Source organism: Xiphophorus hellerii, chromosome 17 (assembly GCF_003331165.1).
Source record: "Xiphophorus hellerii strain 12219 chromosome 17, Xiphophorus_hellerii-4.1, whole genome shotgun sequence".
In the NCBI taxonomy this organism is placed as follows: Eukaryota; Metazoa; Chordata; class Actinopteri; order Cyprinodontiformes; family Poeciliidae; genus Xiphophorus; species Xiphophorus hellerii.
In genome coordinates this window covers 13,203,038-13,215,718 of record NC_045688.1, presented here as the reverse complement: position 1 = coordinate 13,215,718, position 12,681 = coordinate 13,203,038, and the positions used below count along the sequence as shown (strand labels likewise).

The 12,681-nt window shown below is 39.3% G+C and overlaps 1 protein-coding gene across 4 annotated transcripts in view; it reads left to right on the top strand.

Moving 5' to 3' along the window:
* strip2 (striatin interacting protein 2) overlaps positions 1-12,681 on the top strand; it is a 69,186-nt gene that overhangs the window by 53,722 nt on the left and 2,783 nt on the right. For 3 of the 4 annotated variants that reach the window (XM_032589447.1, XM_032589449.1, XM_032589450.1), the window contains exons 7-21: positions 1,467-1,573; positions 1,654-1,781; positions 2,571-2,759; positions 3,091-3,141; positions 5,254-5,486; positions 6,678-6,743; positions 6,814-6,877; positions 7,890-7,961; positions 8,097-8,171; positions 8,878-8,975; positions 9,611-9,737; positions 10,855-10,955; positions 11,039-11,105; positions 11,204-11,308; positions 11,976-12,180. In XM_032589447.1, the coding sequence (XP_032445338.1) occupies positions 1,467-1,573; positions 1,654-1,781; positions 2,571-2,759; positions 3,091-3,141; positions 5,254-5,486; positions 6,678-6,743; positions 6,814-6,877; positions 7,890-7,961; positions 8,097-8,171; positions 8,878-8,975; positions 9,611-9,737; positions 10,855-10,955; positions 11,039-11,105; positions 11,204-11,308; positions 11,976-12,180 (1,688 nt within the window). The remainder of the gene's footprint in view (positions 1-1,466; positions 1,574-1,653; positions 1,782-2,570; positions 2,760-3,090; positions 3,142-5,253; positions 5,487-6,677; positions 6,744-6,813; positions 6,878-7,889; positions 7,962-8,096; positions 8,172-8,877; positions 8,976-9,610; positions 9,738-10,854; positions 10,956-11,038; positions 11,106-11,203; positions 11,309-11,975; positions 12,181-12,681) is intronic. The other variant, XM_032589448.1, reaches the window with a different exon arrangement.

Below are 12,681 nucleotides of genomic sequence, written 5' to 3'. Positions count from 1 at the left end.
GATGCTTGACCAAAGTAGGCCGAACGCCACAATCACACTCTTTGCTCAGATGACACACTCAGAGCTCCTTCTGTGCTCTTTCTGGATAAATGTGCACAAATAATTACCAGCTGGAGAAGCAGATTTACACCCAAGTAGTTCTAAAGAACTGATAAGTGTTGAATTAGAAGTACTTGCAGCATATAATTGTCAGTAGTATTTTGTACAGTGAAATATCTGAGGACACCGTACAAGCAAAGCAACTGAATAAAAATAATTCACCAAATAAAATAAAACAATCTAAGTAGAGTATCTAATCTGCCAGCTTTGCACATTTAGAGTCTGACATTTTGTATACTTTGAGCAGAACTGCTCAAAATTAGTCAGATTGGACAGAGAGCACTTGTGAATTGTCCATTTTCAAGTCTTTCCATTGATTTTTAAATGAATTTATATCTAGGTCTAAATTCTAAATATTAAAGATTATGCTTCAACATTAGAGCTTGGCTGTTTGAGGACTTTGTCCTGCTGAAAAGTGAACCTTTGCAAATATATCAAGTTTGTTGTAGATTTTAAGACATTTCTATAATTTAGCTTGAAAACTAGCTAGACCCAGACTTCCTAAACTAGGTTTTAAATTAGATTTTACTCAAATATACTTAGGTAATCATGCATTTTGCTTCATTTGTTGCTTATGTTGATAATTACACTGTCGGTATTTATTTGTAATTTTGCTACAAATCACAAGGAACAAACAGGAAGCTGTAAGCCTGTTGAAATGTGCTTCTGAAACCGTTTTTCTGTGTGTGAAGGCAAATGAAATCCAAACAATCTTGATAGATTTTCCACTGCCTGCTCCTTCATCATGGGAGAGGTGTATGTTCAAGAAAGAATGGCTTGAAAGCAGCAGTTTTAATAGCTGACTAAAACATGTAACCTATGATTGTTATGAACAAAGATGTACCCTGTAGGAACACATAGAAGTTACATGACAAACCATGTAAATGAAGTTGACATAGTTATATTTACTTAAGCTATTAATCAAGCTTCAAACAAATGATTAAAGTAGTAATTTATGTTTTTTTTAAGATTTTGTTTGGTCTTAAAGTTACACCATAATGGTGAAACTGCCTTAAAAAGCCTTAAACCTAGCTTATTGTCCTGTCCCTACTGGTTGGGGGGGAGGGAAGCGTTCCCACATCATGATGCTGCCACCTTCATGCTTCACTGTGGAAGTGTTTATTTTGGGATTTCCACTTTCAGTCCGTCTCTAATATTCCTTCCACTTCATAATTATGCACTCCAATGAGAGATATGAAAAAGTTCAAGAGGTACGAATGCTTCATCAAAATACTGTAACTAAAGAGGCTGCTGAGGATTTGATCTTGTACTAAAACAGAAACGGTTTGCAGAATCACCTGCAGCTTCAAGGACAAAACCACCCTTTGCACGAGCCGTCTAACTGTATCATGTGCTCAAAATCTCAGAGTGCTCCTGAGCATCATGTACCTGATGGTGGAGACCATTCGTGTCCAAACAGAGGATGACCGACCCGAGTGGAGGGCAGCCAGAGAGACCTTCAAGAACGAGCTTGGTGTGTGTACGCAGTGTGTTTGCACAGCTTTTTCCCGACTGTCATCGTTTCTAACCCGCAGACTCTCGTACAACCCTCAGGTTCGCCTCTGTACAACGGAGAGCCCTTCGCTCTGCTCCTCTTCACCATGGTGACCAAGTTCTGCAGCATGAACGCGCCTCACTTCCCTATGAAGAAAGTGCTGCTGCTGCTGTGGAAAACTGTGCTGGTTGGTGCAATAAAGCTACATTTTTTTCTATGGTCTATGAGCTTTAATGTGTTTTATTATGATTTTATGTGATTGACCAAGTAGTTTTAAAATGTTTCTTCAGAAATAAAACTAGTAGTGGCAGCACCATGCTGCGGTGAAGCGTCTGCTACTGCATTCTTTTCATTGACGCAGAGTGGCGAGTAAAGTCTGCCATCCTTAATATCTCTCTGTTTTATTCTATTCATCTTTTCTTTTTATATTCAGCAACCAAAGAGTTTTATGTTTTATAAATACGTCTAAGTTTAATAACGTGAGAAAACTTGAATTTTAGTATTTTGAACAGCTGAGCTGGAAAAGTCAAAAAGTTGCTAGGAAAAAAACAGAGAAACTTTATATTAATCTCAAATTTTCTATAAAAAAAAAACTTGGAAATTTCTAAGTTTCAAAAATCAAAACATTTCAACTTTTGACTCAGAAACTAGAAAATTTGTGAGATCATTAATTTTTTCTTACAAATTATTGACTTTTCAAACTCAAATTTCTCAAATTATTCTAAAATTCCTGAGTTTTTTTTTTAGCAAATTTTAAGCTTTTGTAGCTCAGAAAGTAGCTATAGTTTTTTGGTGGAAATTTACTTTTTTTTTTCTATCCACAATATCCCTAATGCGCCATTGTCCAACCCCCTTCATCCAAGACAAAACTGAGCTTGTATTTGGCTGCTTATGACTTAATCATTAAACAATAAGATTGATTGATTAATTCATTAATAATATCTGAGAATCGCTGCTTTTATGTCCCGCTTCCCAGTTCACGTTGGGGGGCTTCGAGGAGCTCCAGCAGATGAAGGTGGGGGCCCGGGAGCGCCTCAGCTTGCCCCCGCTGCCGGAGGACAGCATCAAGGTGGTGAGAGCCATGAGGGCGGCGTCTCCCCCGGCCTCGGCCATGGAGCTCATCGAGCAGCAGCAGCAGCAGAAGAGAGGCCGCCGCAGCCGCAGGGTACAAGCATCCAGACCCGCTCACACACACACATGCCCCCCCCCCCCCCCCCCCCCCCCCCCCCCCCACCACCACCACCACCACACACACACACACACACCTCAGCTGTTTTGCTAACAGCTAACCCCTCATTAGCATGGAAGAGTAGATCTTCTGCAGCTTTTCTCTAACTGCTTCACCAACATCATCAGTTCCCTGCTGTAAGTCAGTGACCGAAGATGATCTTGGTGGGATTCCCAGCCCTCTGCTTATTATTTATTATTTTTTTCTTTCATTAGAGCTCTAACTGCCCTCTGGTTTCTCATTGCCCCTCTTCCTTCTGTCCCCACAGAGTGCCTTTGTTGATAGCTTGGAAGGAGACAGTCCCTTTCCCAAGAAGCAGGTCTTTACCCACAAATTCCCTTCTCTTTTCTTCCTGCATTTCCTCTTTGCACCGAGCTGGACTTTTTGCACTCCTCTCCCACTTCCCTGCAGTCCCACTTTTCTTCTTCCTTTCTGTTAGTTTCTTTACTTTCTCCTCGTATGTTCTTTTCGACTCTCATTATCCCACTTTTTCTAATTCCTCTTCTCTCTGTCTGTGCTCTGTATTTCCTCCTTCCCTGATATTCTCCTCCTCCTCTGTGGGCAGCAGGGTTGGCGGAACAGGGCTGACTTGCTGGCTGTAACCATCGGCTCCGGAGTGGTCACTCTCTCCACTCTCCCATATAGACAGTTCACTTCAGACATTCACTGTAGGAGCATCTCTCCTGTAGTCTTCATCACATTGCGGCTAGTTTCTTTTAGCTTCAAAACAAGCCACCACTCTCTGTGCTTTTCGGCAAGGGGCCACTTCCTTTAAAATGCATTCATTGAGACTCTATTTTTAGCTTGAACTTCTCCAAGCTCTCAACTGGATGTAATTGAAAGCGGTGGCCCTCCTAACCCCGATAGCAGAACTCCGGCTTTGTCGTTTCACTCAGCAGAGAATGGCTTTTCCATATAGAGAATGGCTCCCCACACAGTTCCACCTGCTCCTCTCTTCTCATCCCCCCACCACCACCACCTTCCCACCACACACACTCTATGTACCCGTCACCTCTAATTCCCCGACTGATGCACCATACATCAGCTGCAGTAGTCCAGCTAGCAGCCAGAAAGCTTACTCATGCCTGATGCTTGCACCGTTGCCATTCACACACTGTGTGAGTTTGTGCGGTTCACACTCGGAATGGGATTGTTTGGACGTGAAAACTCGGTGTTGGCTTGAGTTGTGTGCCTTTTTCTTCTGATGTGCTCCTGTGTGGTAAGTTCAAAACGACACGCTGCGTTTGGTTGCTGTGGAAACGTTCTTTTTGTGTCCCCCACTTAAGTCAGACTACTGCGAGCCGTCAGCCCCTGAGTTTGATTTTTGAGGTTTTAGAAAAACTTTCGGCATTCAGCATTCTGATTTGTATTCCTATGCAAATCAGAAAATATGATGGATTTGAGAATTAATGATCTAATAACAGTAACAGTAAGAGTCTGGGTCTTTTTTTTTTATTCCACCTCAAAATCCCTTGAAGTGATTCTGATTTCTGCCAAGTTCGGTGGTGGTGGTATTATAATGTGGGAATGCTTAGGTTGGCTTAACCTGAAAGGTTATATGCCAAATATTGCAGGATGCTTTCACAAGAAGCCAATATACCGTCAATTGTTGCCGTTTCTGATCAATAGTAAGAGTGATGACAGTATCACAATGTGAGAATGTTATTTTATTGTTTTTTGGGTTTTTTTTCTTTGCTTGGAGCCTAGAAAATAGGGATATATGCAGAATAAAAAGCATAAATATACATTTTCTTCAAGTTCTTTGTGGTCAAAATTTCTTGATTCTAAGCCCTTGCAATTTTTTGTTTAGATTGGACTTAATCCCATAACAAACGGCAACAAGAACATTTAAGGTTTTTTTAAATTCAGAAACATTAAACGATTCTCTGACTTCTTGTTACATCCTCAATCTACATGTAACTACCAACTACTGCCTTTAAGCATGAGCCAGTGAGTGGAATATATATTTTTTCTTTTGTAAACCCAGATAAACTCCTGTGGGTTTATTACACGTGCCGCAGGCAAACAGGTGTTATCGTCGTTTAATCTGTCCTCCTCTCCGGTGTGCGTGGGTGTGTGCAAGTTGCGCTTGACTGACGTGTTCCTCATCCTCCTGTTTGTTTCGTCGCAGCTGTTAAAAGGCAAAATGATGGAAGATTTCATTCGTTCTCATAATCACGACTCAAACTCTAAATTGTCCTTTTTAAAAATAAAAAAAAATCTGCCATTATATTAGAGTACAGCAGTGTGGGCTGGTAAGTTTAAGGAGACCTGTCGATGTTCTTATACGTTCATCCAAAAGGCAACTGAAATAAAGATTAAAAGATGATTAGAATGTTGTTGGTTTTTTCCAAGATGACACATTTGAACTCCCATAAGTACAGTCTCACCTTGTGAGTGTTGACTCCCTGTCCTCTGTCTCCCCTTCCAGCCCCTGGTCAAGCAGGACAGCCTGGACACCTACAATGAGCGGGACCCCTTTAAGAACGATGACGCCCGTGACGAAGAGGATGACCCGGAGGACACCGACAGCGGCATCGAGGGGGAAGTGGACCCCCTGGATCGGGACGTCATCATCCAGCTTCCGCCTCCTCCGCCTCCACTTAGACCCCCAACAGAGAGGGTCAACTTCCCCAAAGGCCTGCCGTGGGCCCCCAAAGTTAGGTGAGCGTCTCACTCACTGAAGGATTTGAAAAAAAGTTGAAAAAGCTGGAATTTTTTGTTGTTGTTGTTGTTGAAGATTTTATTTCAGTATAGGGCTGAAACGGTTAATCATGATGAATCGATTATTGAAATAATTGTCAACTAATTTAGCAATCGATTAATCGTTAACTGGTGAATACAGACAAAAGCTAACTAATATACATTTTGCATTTACAATAATAATAATAATGAATACTTGCCTATAAATATGTTCTACCCAGAACTCAATGACATAGTTTTAGCTTCATCCAGTTAAAATTCTGTGGAAAAAAAAGTCTGTTTAGTATCTTTTGCTATCCAATTATTAACCAGTAAATCCAAAAAACATATTTAACAGATCAGGGCTGAATTGTGTTGTTATTGAATCCAGCAGAAATAACTGAGTTTTTCACATGTTGTTAGAAGGATATTTTTTAGCTTCACATTCATCCTTTGCTACAAATCAAGTGTACACAAAAGCAATGCTATGCTATTGCATGGTAGGTAATAAAATGTTCATTTTCTTTTAGTATATTTCAGATCTTGTATAAAATATGTGTATGTATGTATCTATCCGATTAATCGATTAATCATTGGAATAATTGATTAGTAAAATAATAGCTTGCTATAGCACTATTTAAATTTTTAAAGAGGAAAATTAGATTACAGAAAAAGAAAATCCTCAATATGTTATCGAATTTTTACATAAACACCCACAATTTCTAGTATTAGTCCGTTTTTTTTTTGTTTGTTTTTTTTGGTCAAATCATGAAATTCCTGAACTTCAGTCAGAAACGTGATGTTTGTTTTCCATCCATTTCCTAACGCTGAAGCCTGAAAAGCCGTGTTGTCAGGACTAATTGTCCCTACTTTCATATATGCCAGCATTTAAAAGGTTAAAATTAGGTCTAAATAAAAATTCCTTACAGTTTTCTCTCTTTGCGCTCAAGCAGCAATATGCTCTCCATCTGTTTATTCCAGAGAGCAGCCTGGGTGTTTCTGCAGGGTGCCGCTGCTGCTTCAGTACGCGTGAATAATGTCTCATCATAGCTGTGCATCTTTTATCTCTTATCAGAACACCTCGCTGCTGGGTTTGTCTTTCTTGAGCTGTGCTGATTCCTGCAGGGCCAAACAGGAGCATTTATTCCACCGTCTGATTCTTTGTATTCACAGGGAGAAGGACATCGAGCACTTCCTGGAGACCAGCAGGAACAAGTTCATTGGTTTTACATTGGGAAAGTAAGTGCGCCGCTCCTGAAGGTCAATCAGTTCATCTCTCTGCCAGGTTTAACCCTTCGGTCTCCCATAGTGACACGGAGACCCTGGTGGGGTTACCCAGGCCCATCCATGAGAGTGTCAAGACCCTCAAACAGGTGAGTAGGCAAACGTTTACTGTGTTTTGCTTTCTACAAAAACTTTTTACAGTGCTGTGAGAAAACATTGGGACCCGCAGATTTCTTCTGCTTTTGCTTTTTTTTTTCATGCAGTTTTCAGGCCATAAATCAATCTGGAACATCAAACTTAATAACTGTTTGACTCTCACTTTGGTTTACTGGAGTCCAATCAACTGAGAAATGACTTTGTAATCCTTTCCAGACTAATATATGTCAATGACTTTGTTTCTCATGTGTTGAATTTCGGTAAGACTGAAACAATTAATCGGTTTAATCGTGATTAATCGATTAATCAAAACAGTCATCAACTAAGTAATTGATCAATCGTTAACTGGAAAAATAAAGCTTTCTTTGAGCAGTAATTAAACCAAAATTGTACAAAATATATTTACATTTTGCCTTTCATGTTGAAAACATATTTGTCTGTAAATCTGTTTTCGTTGAAATGCCACAAGCTGCATAGTTTTAGCTTCACCTGGTTCAAATTCACTAAACAAACAATATATTGTTACATTTTAGGCAACAAAATGTTGATTTTCTTATCTAAAAACCAAATTGAATTGTTTGTTTATTGACATCTTTTAATTAATTTCTGTTGCATAAAATGGCTTAAGTGGTTAAATGAAAATCTGGAGAATATGCATATATTTTTTTCCGATTAACCGTTACAATAATCGATTACTAAAATAATCATTAGCTGAAGAACGCGGCCTCATGTTTTGTCATGTGAAATTTGCTACCCTACTTCAACCTGTCTGACAGGTTTTATTTAGATAAATTACTTTTCCACAAAGGGTGAGCTTGGCTTTCAAAGGCTTTTCTATTCAACATACGATTTTTGAAGTTTCTCCGGTTATTTTTGCCTTTGTCGAAAGAAGTCGGACGATCCACAAAAGCAAAACTAAAAAGACACCAAACTTTTTCACAGTCTAAATAACAGAACGGTTATTTAGAACCGTTACAGCAGCTGCCTTGTTCTTCTCTTCTCTAGCACAAGTATGTGTCGGTATCTGAGATCCAGATCAGGAGAGAAGAGGAGCTCCTGCAGTGTCCACTCAGTCTGGTGAGCTGCTGTTTCAGTTTCTCTTCATTCATCATTATACTTGGTTTAAGCTCAAATTAAAACTCTAATTAAAGGCAGCTCTGTTAGAGACTCAACGTAGTAATTGCTTGTCGGATGTGTGTGTTGTGCTGACAGGGTGAGGAGGAGGTGGAGGAAACCCCTGCTGAGATTCTATACGTGGGAATGCTTCCTAATCTCTCGCAGTACGTGGTGAGTGGCTCTTTATTAACTTCTCATTACTCGTACCCCCTCTGTGAAGGAAACCTGAGCACTTTTTTCAAATATAGCTGAAGCATTTCAGCCTTATGAATCAGACTGAAAATGTAATGGTGTAATAGGACCAATAGGTGGTGCTATAATGTGTTACACATGCAGAGGCGGGGGGAGGGGAGGAAACTGAAAGTCAGATACAACTTCTTTTTTACTCAATTAGACTCAAGTTTAAGTTTTAATTCTTGAATAAAGCTGATACAAACCCCATTCTACTGACTACTTGAAATTAGTGATTTTACTGTCACCTATTTAGTCCTTCCCTGTTCCCTATTACTTGTTGCCTGTTTTTAGTAACCATTGGAGCCCTTTTTTGGAATTGTTACAAAACTAGCACAGTTTCTTTCAAAATAAAAGCAGTGTTTTTGTTGTTTGTAAACCAGTAAAGTTCAAAATGCTTATGAAAACTTTTATTTCAATTCACTTAAATGCATTTGGGAATACTGCACACAGTAATCCTAACCAAAACATAAAGATGTATCCAGGCAGAAAGTGGTGAACAAATATTCAACTTCACAAAATCGTTAATATGAAACAGACGCACTTTGAGCTTCATTTGGTAAAACCTGGAAGGGTCTTTCCAGGTTTTTATTAAGCAACCTGTTAATGGATAATATAAAGTTGCCCGTTTTCGTATTCTCGTCAGATCGCCCTCCTGAAGCTCCTGCTGGCAGCAGCTCCGACATCCAAAGCCAAAACCGACTCAATCAATATCCTGGCTGATGTGCTGCCTGAGGAGATGCCGTAAGCGCACACTTCCTACTCCTACTTTCTTTTGTTGTTTGTGTTTATTTTAACATCATAAATACCAACGTTTCCCATGAATTTATGGCAGATTTTTTCACACTGGGTAGACTTTTAAATATGAAGTCCACCCAAACCAGGGAATGCAAGCAACAGGAAATGAAGCTGAGGAAGGAAGGATGGAAGGACCGGCAGGAAAAAGTAATGACAAAAGGAGGGAAATAAGACAATAAGATAGCAAATAAAGTCTACAAATACAAATATTTAAGTTAGTCATTAGGTAGGAGTGACTTATTGATCAGGTGACTTTTACTCCACAGAATTTGTCTGCTTTCGTCACAGTTTGTTTAACCATAAAGACAGAAAGTTACAGTTCTCGTCAGTTTGTATTTTTGTCCAAAGGAGGCGCTGTTGAACATAAACCGCTTTGTATTATTTATATGTTGTTGGATGTCTCTGACGCAGTCAGTGGAAAAAAGAAACATTTCCCACCCAATATGTCACACGTTTGTCTAAGTTATCCTTGACTCCGAAGGAGGAAGAGCCTGGTCTTCCTCCTTTTCTAGACATATTTGTGTCATGCAAATCTTATGGATTACAGTTAGTGTGTGTGTGTGTGTGTGTTTGTCCTGCAGCATCACCGTCCTTCAGAGCATGAAGCTGGGGATTGACGTGAACCGTCACAAAGAAATCATCGTCAAGGCCATCTCCGCCCTGCTGCTGCTGCTGCTTAAGCACTTAAAGCTGAACCACATCTACCAGGTACCAGCCATCAGCGCAAGTGTTCCCCTGACCTTTGACCCCATGCTCACAACTCCCAGCCCCACAGACATCATCACTCCAGTCCGCTATGGAGGGACGCACCGATGTAGATATTTTCTGTTGCTATGAGGAAACGTTTTTTGTAATCTCCTTCAGTTTGCTGCTGAGTCGAGTTAAGATGATGGCTCCCTCTGCTGCCACAAAGAGGAACTGCATTCATTAAAGTATTTTGCAAATATTAGGGCCCTATAACATTTCACAAAATTATCTGAGATCTAAAGAACCACAGTTATTACTTCAATGGCAGGTGGAAGAAATAAAAATAAACTAATGTCTTGATTGTTACGGGAGTGTGCACAAGTTTTTGCTTTTTGCACGTTTTTTACGCGACAAATATTTTGCTGTTCAGTTTTAAACTCTAAAGCATTTTTAAAAAGGAGTCTCCTATGTTAAAAACAAGACTCTTAGTTTTGCTCCTAATTTTTTTATTCTTATTTTAAAAAAATGATGGGGAATCACAAGCATTGGTTCAACAAAACCAATGTTCTGCTGAACCAGCGAAGTTTTGTTATATTTGTGATTCAGAATAACAGCGAGTCTTGATCTCTAGCTATTGTTTTGTTAATTTTGTTTTTCATCCACAGCATAATTACATACTCTACATACTTGCGGTTAATAAATATGATCAAAAAAGGGGAAAAAAGTGGAATTTGTAGAAAAATTTAAGATTTAATATGGCCCTGCTTTTTTCCACTTCACAGTTATGCATTACTTTGTGTTGATCTGTCACATTAAATCCAAATAAAATACACAGGTTTGTGGTTGTAAAGGCACTATATATTTTACATTATTTGACAACAAATAAGCTAAACAATTCAGGTTAGATATAAAAAATGGAAGTTTAACTCATATTTAATCACTTGACTTTTAAATCCTGATAGCCCGCTGCTGAACTGACGCTGTGTGTAATCTTTCTAAAGCTTCTCCAGCAATGTGAAGGATTTATATCTCTGCTGCATGAGAATAAAATCCTCCGACTCTTGACCTTTTCCACAGGCAAAACCTTATTGACGAAACGGGATTATTTTCGATCTTTGAGCATTTCCTTTCCCCGCAGTTCGAAATAGTCGCCCAGCATTTGGTGTTCGCCAACTGCATCCCGCTCATCCTCAAGTTCTTCAACCAGAACATCATGTCCTACATCAGTGCCAAAAACAGGTAGGAAACGTCAGCTCACATACAGAATTAAAAATGTTGCAGAACGTTTCGTTACATGCGTGAAAACATGCGATGTGTCGCAGCATATGCGTGCTGGACTTTCCCCACTGTGTGGTCCATGAGATGCCTGAGCTCACGGCCGAGAGCTTGGTGAGTGACAGAAAGCGCCAGACGAAGATCAGCTAGCATCTCTGCGTCGCTCTGACTCGGCTGAGTTGCGTTTGTTTTGTTTGTTTTTGTTTTTTTAGGAAGCAGGAGACAACAACCAGTTCTGCTGGAGGAACCTTTTCTCCTGTATCAACCTGCTGAGGATCCTCAACAAGCTGACCAAGTGGAAACACTCCAGAACCATGGTGTGTGTGTGTGTAAGATGTCTTGATAAGCCAATAGCACCCCTGATGAAAACGTATGGAAAGCTTCAATGTTTATGTATATTTAAGTGCAGCAATGTCATTTTGCATTGATTAATTTGAGCAATAATTGGAGCTTTTTATCACCTTCTGAGAGTTTTTTGTAATATTTGTTTACATCTTTTATATTCATTATATCAGAAAATATGAGCTTTTCTATTTGCTAAAGTTTTATGCTCTTTTTATTTTAAAACTTAGAAATAGAAATATTACTGTGGGTCATTTGAAATATTTTCTGTAGTAGAAATGTAAAAAAAAATATTGTACTTGTCTGTTTTACTGTAATGTAACATTTACGGCTTTTATTTAGCTACACTGAGACCAAAAATGGCTCTTTAGATTATAAAGGCGGCAGACCCGGGATTTAACCCAGAGGCCTTATACTTCAAAGCTGCGATCAAATTTTTAGTTCAGTGTTTAGATTTTACAACAAACGTTTAAAATGTCACTGTTCATAATGAGAAAGACAAGAGAACATGACTCAAGACAGGACAGGAAATAGCTACGAGAAAATAGCTGCTTACTTAAATTTTCAGTCAGAGCCATAAATAAATGGCTAAAAAAATATAATAATTATATATATATATATATATATATTCCTCCTTTTCAGATGTTGGTTGTTTTTAAGTCGGCCCCCATCCTGAAGAGAGCTCTGAAGGTCAAGCAGGCCATGATGCAGCTCTACGTTCTCAAGCTGCTCAAGATTCAGACCAAGTATCTGGGCCGCCAGTGGAGGAAGAGCAACATGAAGACCATGTCGGCCATCTACCAGAAAGTCCGCCACAGGCTCAATGACGACTGGGCCTACGGAAACGGTAAACATGCGTTTCTAGCGGCTAATATTTTGAGGTTTGAGGTCTAAAAGATCTCAAAAAGCAATGCAACTCCAATTGGCTAAAAAAAAAAAAAAGACAAAGGTTTTTTGGACAGATTTTTAAAAAATGTCATTAAATGTAATTTTGTGTTTATTTCAGGGTTATTCCTTTCCAGTATTAAAATATGTTTGGTTTGTAACATTTAAGTGTGATTAAAAAAGGCAAAAACAGAAAAAATTTGTCCATTTTTTTAACAGCATTTCCCTCCTCACTACGCACAATTATAGCATTATTGTGCGCTCTGAAACATAATCCTGCACCAGTCTCTTGCAATAATCTGGGTGGTGTTGCCATAGCAACATAGATGGGGCAGACTTCTCAGGGTCACTGTTTCTCATAGGAGAGTGATTTGTCACCATGAGAGAAGCACAGATTGATAGGAAGAGGACATATTACATGGAGACGAGCAAATGTGGACACAAATGTCCTATCTGAAAAAGT